General features: G+C 42.3%; 1 protein-coding gene across 3 annotated transcripts in view; it reads right to left on the minus strand.

Annotated features, from left to right (window-relative positions):
- Window positions 1-15,371, minus strand: part of CCAR1 (cell division cycle and apoptosis regulator 1) — a 268,378-nt gene that overhangs the window by 115,713 nt on the left and 137,294 nt on the right. For all 3 annotated transcript variants that reach the window (XM_030203453.1, XM_030203454.1, XM_030203452.1), the window contains exons 11-14: window positions 9,398-9,623; window positions 8,105-8,218; window positions 1,613-1,779; window positions 604-814 (exon numbers count right to left, since the gene is read on the minus strand). In XM_030203453.1, the coding sequence (XP_030059313.1) occupies window positions 604-814; window positions 1,613-1,779; window positions 8,105-8,218; window positions 9,398-9,623 (718 nt within the window). The remainder of the gene's footprint in view (window positions 1-603; window positions 815-1,612; window positions 1,780-8,104; window positions 8,219-9,397; window positions 9,624-15,371) is intronic.

A 15,371-nucleotide genomic window follows, 5' to 3' on the forward strand; every position in this document is an offset into this window, starting at 1 on the left:
TCAGAGCCAGATCTGTGAAACATAAAAGGGTAAGGAATTACAGAACAAAGAAACAGCAGGGATGTACAGACACATAGACACTGCTGGTCTCCACTGACCATACAGGCTGCCGTCTTACCCTGGGGTATTGTACAAGTTACTGAAGCCAAATCTGTACCAGATACTTTGGTACACTGAAAGGACTGAACATCAGCCACTCAGTCTGAAAACAGAATGCTTCAGACCTATGTGTGTTCAATTTCAGATACCACAATTAGAACTGATGGCAGTAAGACATTTTTTTTTCAAATTCTGAAAGATGGTAAAATACTTCAAATGGACCTTAATACTGAGCTTCACTCAACAACTGGTCCCAGACTCCAGCAACTAGTTTTTAAGATAAAAAAAGCAACATTTAGGTTTATTACAATTGCCTTTCCGCTGTGCTGCCAGTACATATGAAAGAAGTTAGCATACTAAATTGATGAAGGACCGGAGTCGCTACACTGCTGAGAGCTGCTTTAGCAGCAATATTCTTCTGATGTGTGGTGGTGGTGTAGTGTGTGAGGTGTTCCTGTGCCTGTGAGAAGCGGGAATAGAAAGAAAGGGATTAGCGTTCAGTGCCTGTTCTCCATCCGCCTCCTTGCGCTCGCTCTGAAGCTTGTCAATCAGCTGCTGCTTGTAGCCTCTGGAGAGTGATTCCCACTCTGAACGGGTGGGAAGGCAATGCCAAACATCCGGGAAAAATAAAACCACAGTCTCCACATGAGCCGGAACCGAACGCCCCTTGTGCGTCTCCTCAGGGCGATGGTAGCGAATCTCTGCAAAACGGTACCTGTTGCAAGGGAAGAAGCAGGTTGGAAAAGAAAATTCTACAACACAGTTTTAAGATCCTAGTTCACTTGCAGCAATCACGTAAAGAAACTTTGCAGAAAGAAGGTGAGGTCTGTCTAAAAAAAAACATATTACAAAAGACATAGTTTCTCTTGTACATGTCTAAAACATCTCTCAGTGCTAGATGTAGACAACTGAATCTCAGCCATTAAAAGGACTCAGCAAAAAAATAGTGTAGCATTCTGCTCTGATCAGTGGAGAGAATTACACGTGAAAGTTAGAGTGGAAAGGATCCTAGCAGCTGCTTCAAGGTAGAAAAAAGAAAATGAATATACACAAAAACTTAATGTATTGGTATCAATTTATTATAAAGTGATTCTGATCAACTAGACACGAGGATTTAATAAACTTGATCTGATATCTGCACTGAAAGATGTCATTTGTCAAGAGAAAATATGACTGTGGAAACATAATGCAAGGACCTTAGCCTTGGCTTTCTCACGGAATGACTAGCATGGATGACTCCTTCGAAGTGATCTCCTCCAGCTGAGCGTGAAATGAAAAACGTGGAATCTTCAGCACAAAAGCACCATCAGATTATTCACAGTAACATCAGTGTTTACAGTGATTCTAACATTTTTTCAGTTTATTTGAAACCAAGCAAACATGAAACCCTGTGTTCCCTAATGGCATGACTGTGCATGCTTTACCTGGAGCCTTGGACTACTAGGAGAAAAAGGGTTTAGGAGAATATCATAGCCTGAAATCTAGGCAAAGTATTCCTAACTTTTGTACTTACCACTGAGTGCACACACTTAAATCAATGCCTGTCAGAGCCTTACAACATCGGATAGCGGTTTTAATAAGTACTGCAGGGTCCTGCTCCGGGTCTGGGCCATCGAGGGAAGGGGACCAATGTCCTCCTATAGCCATTGCCTCATCCTTGCCTTTCATACCCACCAAAAACTAGAAATAAAGAGAAAATCATAAGGCAATCTGTTCAACTAAGGGGATGTACAGAACACAAGGATGTAAATGGAATGGAGAAGGGGGAGCACTTTTTTCTTTTTTTAAATTATAGTCAAATAAAAATCTTTGCTATGTTATGTGGGAGTAGAGGAGTAGTCTAATAGTTACTGTAGCAGTAGTAGGCTGGAAATTGTAATGTCCAGGTTGAAATCTCACAGCAACTCCTTATGGCCTGATGTGCTTGAAAATTCATTTTAATCAAGCCTGTGAAACCCAATATGATAGGAAATATTTCTATCTTTCTGCCATCCTTTCTTAGTCTCAGACTTTATTGCTTGGTACTTGAAGATCTTCTCTTTCTACGAACAGAACAATCATTTAACACATTTATTTCCCACAACACCTCTATTAATGCTGTTCTTGTGTTTCTCCTTTACCATGATGCCACTTTTCTTGCACTGAGCTTTTAATCTGTTGAAATTAGAATGTCCCAGGTGATCATAAGCTTCTCAAGTCCCATAATTATCTTATGGTAGTGATCCAAATGCTTGCTGGTATTGCAATATTGTAATGTTTATAGTTTCCAAAGGATCAGACATGCCACTTTATTGTACCTCTCTGTATATAAATATTCTCCCATCTGAATCCAATGAGTAACTGTTTGCAGTTCTTCCTTACAGAATCTATATGTCTTTTTTTTTTCTTCCTATACTTGCTATGAACTAACTCACCTGTAATTCCATCCCTGGACTGTAACTTATTAATTTCTCATCCTTTGGTTTCAGTTCACTTCTCTAAAACTATTCATGTGCAGAGCCAGCACAACTATTATGCAAAACCAGGCAGTCACCTAGGGCAGCAGCTTTGAGTTTGTGGTTACCAGGACAATAGATCTTGACAATCACAAAACTCAAGGAGGAACGTTTACCAGCAGGAAGGGTGGGCAGTTTTCAAACAGCCCATTTATCCAGAGTATTCTGGAAAGGCTACTATTGGAGTGATCATAAGGGAGCCAAGTGGCCAAAAAAGGAGTAGAGGAGCAGCCTAGTGGTTAGTACAGCGGACTGAGAACCTGGGGAACTGAGTTTGATTCCCACTGCAGCTTCTTGTGATTCTGGGCAGGTCACTTATCTCGCCATTGCCCCAGGTACAAAATACATATCTATATAAAATATGTAAATCATTTTGATTGTAACCACTGAAAGGCGGTCCCATCCCCTTTCCCTAAAAATTAATTGGGGTGGAGGAAGGGCTCATGGCTGAAGGTTTGCCTAGGGCACCGATGGCGAACCTATGGCACGCGTGCCAGAGAGGGCACGCAGAGCCCTCTCCTTTGGCACGCGCGCCGTCGGTCCGCTCCGCCCACTCTCCCTCCCTCCGAGTACCAGGCCGCCCGCCCTCACTCCCTCTTCCAAACCGACGAAGCAGCAGGCCGCCCGCCCTCCCTCCCAGCACCAGCGCTCGCCCTCCCTCCCAGCACCTCCCAGTACCAGCGCTCGCCCTCCTCCTCAGAAATTTAAAAGGCGTCGGCAGCTGCAGCGAAACGCGGCATGGTCTTCGCTTGGCGTGCCTTTGCTTCGCTTCTGTCTCTCAAGCTCTGGTCCCGCCCATGAGGTGCTGGGAGGGAGGGAAGCAGGCCTGGTGCTGGGAGGGAGGGAGGGAGGGAGGCAGGCCTGGTGCTGGGAGGTGCTGGGAGGGAGGGCGGGCGGCCTGGTGCTTCGTCAGTTTGGGAGGGAAGCAGGCCTGGTGCTGGGAGGGAGGGAGGCAGGCAGGCCTGGTGCTGGGTGCTACTGGGTGCTGGGAGGGAGGGAGGCAGGCCTGGTGCTGGGTGCTACTGGGTGCTGGATGGGAGGGAGGCCTGGTGCTGGGAGGGAGGGAGGGAGGCAGGCCTGGTGCTGGGTGGGTGGAAGGGAGGCCTGATGCTGGGAGGGTGGCCTGGTACTGGGTGGGTAAGGTGGGTGGGTGAGAGGGAGACCTGGTGCTGGGAGCTACTGGGTGCTGGGAGGGAGGGAGGCAGGCCTGGAGCTGGGTGCTACTGGGTGCTGGGTGGGAGGAAGGCCTGCCTGGTGCTGGGCAGGCAGGGGGGAGAGGAGGGTGGCTGGACATGGGTGGCTGGAGGGGAGAGGAGGGTGGCTGGACATCTGTGGCTGGAGGGGAGAGGAGGGTGGCTGGACATGGATGGAGGGCAAGAAATGAAGAAGAAAGGAGGAAAGTAAAGAAAGAAATGGAAAGGAAGCCCTGGAAACGGAGTTAAGAGAGCAGCAGAATCAGAGACAACAAAGGTAGAAAAAAATCATTTTATTTTCATTTTAGTGTTTGGAATATGTCCAATTTGAGAATTTACACCTGCTGGCTTATTTTGCACTGGGTATACTGGAGCTGTAACAGCTTACAGAAATGATTTATAATGAAAAAAAATCATGTTATTTTTTTCTCCTATACTAGTATAATATTTTCAATGATGTCTGTTTATATGCGCCATGGCTGGTGTAAGGGGTATGGCTATCATAGGGGTGGAGTCATATGTGGTGACTCCGCCCATAATGAGTACCGGCACTTTGCAATAAATAATTAGATTTTGGGTTGCTGTTTGGGCACTCGGTCTCTGAAAGGTTCGCCATCACTGGCCTAGGGTGCCTATTACTCTTGCACTGGCCCTGTTCATGCGTCCAGTTTTGAACAACACATGGTTCCTGGATTAACACTTTGTAGTTTCCACTGTATTTGTACACTTGCCAATTGTTTTTCCTTGTTTGCTGATCTAATTCTTTAAAGAGTTTTTTTTTCTCTTGTTTTGTAAATTCTGTTTCTTTTCTTGTATATAACTGTAGATTCTCATGCATTTCTACTACTAGTTGGAATGCTTAAGTTTAATGATGGAAACGGATTCTGGAAGTTTACTTTCTTTTTGGATCTGTTGATGATATTAAGTAGGCCTGGAAGCCTGACAGTTGCTCACTTTGTATATTCTATAAGATCCATTCTTCCTTCAGCTTGAGGAATGTACAAGTCTTAGCATATGCTGATTTTTAAGATTACCTAATGGGCACGGAGGAGTTTTCTTGTACATTCATTCAGTTTTTCTTTGCTACTAAGGATCCTCTAGTGACTCTCTCATGTTTTCTTTTATTACAGTACTGTTTTTACCTTAACCGCTTCTTTAAGGTGGCTGCTTCATTTATTTACACATTCTATAAAACAGTTCCATATGCTTCTTCTGAATCTACTCCTTTTCAGCAGTGGAGGAGTAGCCTAGTGGTTTGAGCACTGGGCTGACAACCAGGGAAGCCTGGTTCAAATTCTGCTACTGCTCCATGTGATTTTGGTAAAGTCATAGGACCCCCCCCCCCCCCACCCACTGCCTCAGGTACACACTTACCCCTGGATTCTATATATAACGCCCAACTTTGGGCATATTACCAAGTTAGGTGTGCAAATAAATTGGTTGAGTTCTGAACTGTCAATAAAATGTGTACTAACAACCAATTATTGATGTTAATTGGCACTCATTAAAATCTGCATGTGCATCTGGAGATGCACTATCCTGTAAGGCATGGCACCTAACTCTCATGGTGTATTATCTCAAAACGGGGTGTGGGCATGGGCATGTTAGGGGCATTCTGAAAAATTGAATGCAGAATTACAGAATACTGCCTAACCGCACCTAACTTGGGTTCCAAGAATTTACACCAGGTTTTAGCAGGCCTAAGTCCAGCGCCCAAAATTTAGGTGCAGGATTTATGCTAAATGCTATTCTATATAAGGCGCATGCCCTTTATTATTTTTGCCACCTAAGTTTCAGCGCTGTTTACTGAATTCCCTACTTACATTGTAAGCTCTCTGGGGCAACTGAAAAAGGTGTGACCTAAATCCAAACAAATACCCGGGGATTCTATATATTGTGAAGAAATTTCCGTGTGGAAATCGAGGTATATCCTATAACAATGCGCACAACCTAATTGATTAACAAGCTAATCAGCGCTAACTGGATATTAATTATCAGCACTAACTGGCATTAATTAGAATTTACGCCCAAGCGCATTCTGTCAAGTGGTGAATGTAAATTCTACTGTGTGTTGTCAAAAAGGGGGCATGGAATAAGGTTGTGGGCGTTCCGAAAAATTACGTGCAGGGTTTTAGAATATACACCCTTCACACCTAATTTATGTGTCGACATTTACATTTTTACTTGGCATAACTGGCCACAACTAAATTTAGTTGCACGGACAGGTGCTTGGCATATACTATAAACCACAAGGAAATTTAGGCCTATCCTATAAAGTACGCCTAAATCTAGGCGTACCTTATGGAATACACCTAGGCAAATTTTGTTTTTCTGCATGGATTTTCCAGGTGCCATATATAGAATCTAGTCTATATTGCATAAAAATTATATTATAGTTCTTAGCTCCAGAACCTCCTTTCTACTGAAAAATTATTGCTTCTAGTTCAGTATGTATACTTTTCATGTATTTGTATGTCTCTGTCTTAGCCATACAGAGGAATTGTTGCATCCTTTTATCTGGTAGCTAGATTTCTTCCCAAAACTTTCTGTTCTGCACTCCCTTGCTCTAGGGGCATGGAGATGTAACACATTAATGATCACGGAGCTATCTTTTAGTAGTACTATTACACCATAAGTAAAAATCACTTTCTAGGAAGTAAAAGCTAACACCTCACTAATAATAACAGGAAAAATTTGAACACGAAGGCTATTACATATGACAGATCCATCTTGAAGTTTGGCTTTTCTGTTCCTACAGAGTAGCAGTACCTCTTAAGCTGTATCCCTTGTATATGGTAGGATGCACATTATGCAGTTAATAACATGACAAAGAGTGCATTATGTAGGAAGTAAGATACAAATGGGTGTGCATTGCATGGCCAGTACATAACAATAAAATAAAAGACAACTCATAACTATAATACTCAAAATGCAATTTAAGGAAACTCCAGGCCAGCTCACTCTACACAAGATGAGAAAAGACCAACTACAATTAGCCCTGGTAATTCAATGGACAAAATGGACTATAGTTGCAATCACTGGTCATAAAAACTCTTCATGTACAGTGCTAGTGAAATCCAGTGCACACAATTTCAAAAAGCACTTATCTGAAGTCCATTGCAAGAACTGACAACTGGAAATATACAAAGTGCATTCTGAAATTACAGGGCACCTCCATTTAGGTGCCCCAATGCTGGGAGGGGAGGGCCTAATCTATAATGGCCTCTGGGTGCCCCGATTCAATTACAGAACACTAGTGTAACAAGCACTGGTACATAAATGGGCGTGCATGCTATGCAATAAACATAATGTAGTATATTTTATCCACTGCACATGTTAAGCTGGAGACACTCACACCCTGTTGCAGTTACATACCCCCTTACAGAATAGTGCGTAACTTCATATGCCTAGCTACAGAATTGCCTTTCACATGATTTGAGTCATACACTGCACTGGAATCCACTTACTGGATGTAGCATTGTACATGAGGAGCTTTATGACCAATGATTGAGATTATAGTGCATTTTGGTCATTAACACCCTCCCCCCCATTATATAACAAGTCGGCCAACGTTAGGTGTTAATCACACACAGGTGGTTATAGAATACTGGCTCTTATGCGGATGCCTGTTACAGTTACATGACTAAGTGCTAGTTGTGTGATCAGCAGTATTTTATAACAGTCATGCACAATTGCCTTAGTGTGTAAATGTAAGGGGGTGCCCATAGGTGAGAAGCATGGGCAGAACATGGGCATGTCCAACATTTATGCAAGTAACTTACAGAATACTGTAAGTTATGCACTGAAGTGCAGCATTTAGATACACTCGTTTACTTCTGCTATTGACAAGGAATTAAGAGAGAGTATCTATATCGGAATCTGGGTGCCTAGATTATTATTATTATTAACATTTGTATAGCGCTACCAGACGCACATCCTGTTATAGAATTGCCCCTTAAGGGGCTACATAAGTTAAGTAGTATTTGAAGAACAGAACTTAGGCACCCTACTAAACATTTACACATGTACAATGCACATACATATGCCTTTAAATTAACGGGGCCAATAATAATCTGAGTACTTTTCTCCTCATGGGTGCAATGAGTTGCCTTGCATTTTCCTTAGACAAACTGAATTTTGAATATTACAGTACACGTTTCTACATCCTACTTGAAGATGTAACACAGTCTCATTATAAGCAAACCTGCACATGTACGGAAATGGTGACAGCGGAAATATAAAAATGAAAATGTCAAACTTTTTTTCTGAATCTACATGTGCTTGGAGCTGCAATATGTCACTTAATACTCTTTTTACCTTGACCAGCCTAGCAGGATGCTGAAAGCCTTCTCGTAGCTCTTGTGGGTCTTCAGCAAGGGCACAAGACTTATGGTACAGATCTTCCATGCTTGGACTGGCCAACAGCATCACCTGGTAATACAGCCGATGATCCCATCAACACCACCACAGTGAAAAAAAACAACAACCCCCCCCCCCCCAACATATTAAACATGTAGGGATATTTTTACTAAGCCACAGTGGCTGTTAATGCAGAAGTTAACATATGCTAATTTCCATGTTACATTCCTAATGAGGAACAGAGTGGAGAATATGCCTTACAATTAATGCAGAAGTAGTTACTGTGTGATAACTGGTAATGCAGCAAACAACATGAAATAGTTACCACCACCTGAACAGACATAGCTAATTATATCACATTATCTGTCATTCATACTAAACAGAGATCTGTCCCATCATTGAAGTGCAGTGAATAAATTAAAATTGATGCTCAGAAAGACCCAATACAAAAAAACTGAGGGCTCAATGCACAAAGCTTACTGTGCTTGGACGTTTGGTTTAGACAGGTTTGTCTAAAGCAAATGTTATTCAGCGTGTAATGCACAAAGGGGTTCTGCGTCCTTTTTACCACTCCCTGTAGAAGCTACCAACAACCCTATGCAAATGCAATGCAACAAGCTTATTAGTATTAAAATGAGCATTCCAAGCAATGTATAGACCTGAGCACGTACCTATAACATGCAAAATTTTACAGCAGATCTGGACCTGTCCTTATGGGGAGCAGTCTGCTTGCACTATATAGTGCAAGCATACTGCTCCCTTTGTTAGGTATTCACAGACCACGGACCCCTGACCCCTCCCGGGCCTCCCGAAGCAAAAAAATTCTTGGTGGTCCAGAGGACACCCCTACCCACTACCAAAATTCTCCATAGTGGTCTAGTGACCTGCTCCGCCTCCCCTCTACATACATCTAGAATGTAAGAGAGAAGTAGAGGCTCACAACAGCATTTAGGAAAGATCAGTCCTTTTCATGGAAAGGGAAAAGGGAGAGAGTCTGGGTTGTCAAACAGAAATGGAAGAGAAGGGAAGCAAGACACACATGCAAATACAGAAAAAGGAAGAGGGCTCTTAGGAGAGAGGAACATATGTATGAGAGAATGGAGGAGCAAGACCTGCAAATTAAATAAATAAATTAAAATAAAAAGGGCAATGAAGGGGGACAAGGCCCGTAAGACAAGAGAAGAAGGGGAGAGAACAGATAAAGCCTGGAACAGAAAAACTGAAAAATACAAAGTAAACTGTGTTACCAACCTTTGCACTATACTTGTGATCTGCATCAGGAGGATCCAGAACTGCTGTGTTTGCTTCCAAAGGATCCACCTCCCGGTGCATGATGTAGAAATTGCAATAGTTTCCAAGCTGGAATGGTCTTGACATGGGAAAAGCATCCACCCAGGTAAACTGGGCATCAAAGAAGTCACTAGGGATATACAGATTCTGATAGCGTCGCCTGAGCTCCATCATATCACAGCATGGACTACATAAACAAGGAAGAATGATAAATGAAATAAACAAACAGCTTTTATCTTCAAACATTTCTATCTGGTTCACTTTATCACATCATTATAAATGTCTTCTTTTTCCCCACCACTGGTTTCTATTAGCCAGAATATATATAGACTATCCATTCTGGGTTTCTTCAGGGAGCCCTCATTTGCAATCCCTTTCCTTTCTCTAGCCCATTTAGTTCTTACTGGGGAACACATCATGCACACCTTCCCCTGTGGATTTTACCACAAAGACAATATTCACAGCTGCTCATCATGCACACCTTCCCCTGTGGATTTTACCACAAAGACAATATTCACAGCTGCTCACCTTCCAAAAAGTGTGATTTAATAAGCAGCCGTCTACGTGAAATGTCCAAAAAGGTGTCTATTTTATGCAGTAAACATTGGCGCCTATGTGTCTTCATAAAATGGAACCCAGTAGCATTCCAGTTCTCTTGCATAAAGTTACATCTGCTCCAAAGATGCAAACATGTGCGTATACACCTGTATTCTATAAAATATGAACATATGCATCAACTTCACCTCACCTTGGCTGAAACTACTTTCTCAGGAATGCCTATGTGCAGATTGTGTAAAGCAGGCACAATCTTGCAGTGTACTTACTTTTTATGCATGTATACTCGTGTGCAATTTTATAATGGCAATCTTCTGTGTTTAAAACATGCTTGACATGTGGAAAACACTTTATAAAATTACCATCATTTTTGATTTACATTTCCCCTCCCTACTATGAGCTAAAGATGCACTGAATGACAGGATGGGATGCAAGCTCATTAAAAGTAAGCTCTGAACCAGAAAGGGAACACAAATGCCCTGCACAACTGTGCAACCTAACAAACAGAAGCACAAAACTAGGAAATGGAACCAAGTCTTCTGCACAGCTGGGTACCTCAAAGAGCAGAAAGGGAATTCTGACTTACCTTTGTCAATTCATGTTATAATGAGATTACTCATGCCATTCTGAATGGCAAGGCAGTGGCCATTCCCAGGAGATCTCCAGTTCATCATAACTATATGCCCAGCTAGACTCCTTCCTCATGCGCAGTCAAGTAATTTCCACAGCATTAATAAATTAAAACACTACCACAAAATAACACTGTGTATACATGCTGAAAAATGAAAATAATGGATACATTAATCAGCTTTATCAATCTGGGCTGCACCATAGAACTAACATAACAGAAATTAACAGATGTCAGCCACATTCCCATTATGGTTCATACTACCACATCATTCTGGACAGTAAAACATACCACAGTGCTATCATGTAGAGTGAGAAACTGCACAGACCACTTATTAATTTTATAGTACTTTTGGAAAATAGGGTTGAGTCCCTTGAAAATAGAGTTTGAGGATCCCTAGTTTAGATGATGGCCATGCTTTCTTACCGGCAACATAACAAAAATTAATAGGCCTTGATAAAAATCTTTTTTTCCTATCCATTGAAAACATCTGGAGAATGAAATAGACTTTTATGGATTCAACGAGTCAGGGCATAAGAGAACAATCTTGATTTCCCTAAAGCTTGAAATAAAACCAGGCTTGAAAATCTGAATAAATGGAATTTGTACTGACAGCACTTTTAAGTCTCAGTTCTTGAGAAACTGCAAGTTTTAAATGGTAGAAGAAACTCAAGAGATATATACTACCTCAAAAGATGACCCTCAAATAAGGACAATTTCAGATTCCAAGAAAGAAAATGACCTGATAAATTTTGAAGATTATAAACTAGTAGCCTTTAGCAAGCTAATAATACCATGATTCAAAGTGGAAAGCTTCCTAAGAAATATGTGACAATCTCTGGGAAAAGGCAGCTAAAGTCACATAAATAAATTAAGACGTTTTAATGAATTCTGTTAGATCAAACAATTTGTACTACAACAGTCTAAACACTATCCTTTTATGTGAAAAAATACAAAAGTTACAGAATTGCATTGGATCCCTGTAGATGCCAGGGAACAGTTTAAATTCTGAACTGTCATTTTTAAAATCACGTATGGTGATGCTCCACAGTATCTATGAAACTTGGTCATATTTCTATACAGAGGTTCTGTGGGTAGAACTCAAAACCAGATGTTGCTATGCTTTCCCCCAGACAGGCAGATCAAAAGGCAAAGAATATTTTACTCTTCTCTTTATTATCAAGCTGTCTCAGTATGGAATTCACTGCCCCTGCAAATTCATGTACTCAAACTATTTGGTCTTTCGAAAGGCTCTTAAAACTTTGCTATTTATCAAACATATATTACTTAAGAACTAGATAGTTGAGGCTGGTAGATTGAAGTGCCTGGATTATTGTTTCCAGTTTTCTTTATGTATCTATTGGAATCCGCATTGAACTAATTTTGGTATTTGCAGAATAGAAGATTTGTATAACAGAACATACATGTAACTTTTTTTAGACCAGTTATGGGCCCATAACTTGAAAAATTGGCTATTCTCGACATTTTGAATTCACTACTTTAGTCACCTTTTCCTCAGAGAAGGTCACATATGGTCTCTTGTTACAGCAGTTACTGCTTTCTGTAATTTGGAGTCAATAACTTAATGGCCATCTTCACCTCTAATAAAAATTCCAACACAATGGCCACAGACAACTGATTGCAGCCCTTCTTTCAATCTCTTTCAAACAGATTTTTATAACATATTTGTACTATTTTCTGAATTTTAACAGCAAAACCAAAAACTAGCAAGAATTGCTCTTCTTCAATTGCTGTCTTTCAATCTCCAGATCATCAGCTTTAGGTAATCTGGATTTAGATGGGGTTTAAGCATTACCTGAGTAGATTATTTAAGAGAGGAAGATGTAAAGGATCTGTTATGGACAGTCACCAACCTCAGATATCAGGATTGTCTGATTCAAAATGCAGTGGTGATCATGACCACATCTGGCCTATTAGCTTAGTGAAGAAGTGGGAAGAGGGGCTGCTCTACATATTTCTATCGTGGAGCATAATTCTAAGTAATCCATAGCTTTTGTACACAACTTTGACATCTGCTACAAAAGCAAGCACTTTTCTCATCTGGCAAAACATCATGATGTCCATTCTGGAACCACCCCAACAAAAGAACTCCAAAGAAAGCCTGCTGATTTAGTTCCTTCTCTTTCAAATTCAAGGTTTGTTCAACCAAATTTGTTTCAACATGGTCTTACTGTACAACAGGAATACAGTAAGGAAAAATTATGTTCTTACTTGATAATTTTCTGTCCTTTAATCATACCAGACCAGTCCAGACTAATGGGTTGTGTCCATCTACCAGCGGAAGGAGACAGAGCAAATAATTCCAAGTGAACCGCCCCTTAAGGGTATCGTGCAGCCTGGAATGTTCAGTATTTCGAATAGCCAAGCAATGGTGATCTGAAGTCTAGAAGAAAACACAGTTAATACAAACAGGCAAACTCTTGGAGCCAATATGCAGAACCTCAGTGTTCCTGCTTGGCCGAAGGCAACTGCAACCTCCCCTCACAGTAAAGAAAGCGGGAGAGAATGGTCCATACCAAGTTTGCCCAAGCACACAGAGATCTACCCCTGAATCCAGGGAAAGAACTCCGTGATCCCAAATAACAGGAGTCATACAGAGCAAGCACAACAACAAGTGGCAGGAGACTGAATAGAGAAGATGAAGCAGGCAGTGCTGTAGGACATCCCACTGTATTGAAGCGTCATGGAACAGCCAGGGATATCTAAACGAAACAACACTCTGACAGACATTAGCCAGGGAGGGCATCTGGACTGGTCTGGTATGATTAAAGGAAAGAAAATTATCAGGTAAGAAAATAATATTTCCTTCCTTGTCATCTATACCAGACCAGTCCAGACTAATGGGATGTAGCAAAGCAGTTTCCCAAAGGGGGGGAGGGGGAGAAAAGAAGAATGCAGAAGATTGAAAAATCAGCAAAGCTATACACACAGCAAAAACTGATCAGCAGAAAAGGATTCGAATATCCAAACCACCAGGCTACCAAAATGGAACAGAGTTAGATACTAGAAAAGGAACTGAAGCCGTAGGACGTAAAACAAATGTCCTGAGCACAAGAAAAACTATGTACCCCGAGAGTAGCAAAAGAAGCAGCAAAGATACTCATGCCAAAGGACCCCCCCTTGGAAGGTAGGCAACAGTCGTATCCAAGCAACAACGAGAACTGTCTCTCCTAGACCAGGATCCACTTCTCTGAATCCTGGCAAAACAAAGGTTAACTCCCAAACCTGCTGGTCTGCCTTGAGTATAAGATGGTTGGAGGAAGCGACCCTAACAAGTACTAGGAGTACGCAACCCCAAACAGTGCGCCACACTTCATAGAAGAAAGGAAGCAAGGCCAGGAATCACCCACACCAGCGCTTAGAAGAGAATCAAACTCCACAGAACAAGAAGAGAGTGCAGAGTTGAAAGAACCAACTAAGTGGAGCGCTAGTCTATCCTGGAGAACCATGAAGAAAAGGGCAGCAGCATACCAAGGTACAACTGTAGAAAGAGAGTACTCCTAAACCAGCTCACTCTGGATCTAGGGATGAAAGAAACGAGCCCAGAGAACAAAAGGAGACAAAAAGAAAGAGTCACACTGCGGAGAAAAGACCCCCAAGGTGCCAAGAAGACAGAAAAGGAGCAGAGACTAATTCAAACTCCAGCAATGGAGAAGATTCTCGCCAGCCACCAAGAGGCTATGGCAAGAAAAGGTACCACAGGAATGGTAGCTAACAGGAGACAAGGCAGCCTTGTCTAACAATCTAAACTGTGGTAAGCCACAGCTGCCAAGAAGTTACTGGATCCAACCCGCAGAAAAGAACTGGGGTTGACCAACAAGGTGAAACAGTGCCCAACAGGCAAAGGAAAATACGCTCCACAGTCAGAAACTGAACTGTGCTCAAGGGACAGAAACGAAATTGCGCTCATCAGGCAGAGTAGGATCCGTGCTCAACGAGAACAAACAGATTTGCACTCAAAGCACACAAACTGAGCCACGCACCACGGGCAGAGGAGTTGCACACCTCTGGCAAAGATAGAAATGCACTGAACAAGCAGACAAGAAGCTGAGAGTAACAGACAAGAGAATGAGCAGTGCTCCACTGAAAGAGCTGGATGTTAGAGGTACCTGCAGAACTGAAGCTGCAGTAGCGATTGAACTGTGTATAAAACGCAGACAAGGAGCTGCGCTCTACACGCTGGCAAGGAGCTGTGCTCCACACGCTGGCAAGGAGCTATGCTTCCTACGCAGACATGAAGTTATGCAGCACCTGCAGTCACATAGCTGTGCTCAACATACCGCTCTGGAACTGCGCCCAATCTGCAGAGAAGAGTTGTGCTAAGCACACAGAGATGGAGCTACACTCAACATGGGGGTGGAGCTGCGGCACTTCATGCAGACAGTGAGCTGCATTCCATACGCAGAGAGAGAGAGAGAGCTGCATGCCACACACAGACAAGGAGCTGCGTTCCACAGGCAGACACAGAGCCGTGTTCTACACGCAAAGAACACAGGACTGCGCCCCACACTGAGACCTGCAGAGAAAGAACTACACTCAACATGCGACAATGGAGCTGCGTTCGACATGCAGAGATGAAAAGTTGCAGAATATGCAGCGAAGGAATGTCACTCAACATGCCATGATAGAGCTGTCCTCAATATACAGCGATGGAGCTAAAGCCAACCTGGAACTGTGGAGTTGTGCTCAACATGCAGCGATGGAGCTGTGCTCAACATGGAACGATGGAGC

Source organism: Microcaecilia unicolor, chromosome 5 (genome assembly GCF_901765095.1).
Source record: "Microcaecilia unicolor chromosome 5, aMicUni1.1, whole genome shotgun sequence".
In the NCBI taxonomy this organism is placed as follows: Eukaryota; Metazoa; Chordata; class Amphibia; order Gymnophiona; family Siphonopidae; genus Microcaecilia; species Microcaecilia unicolor.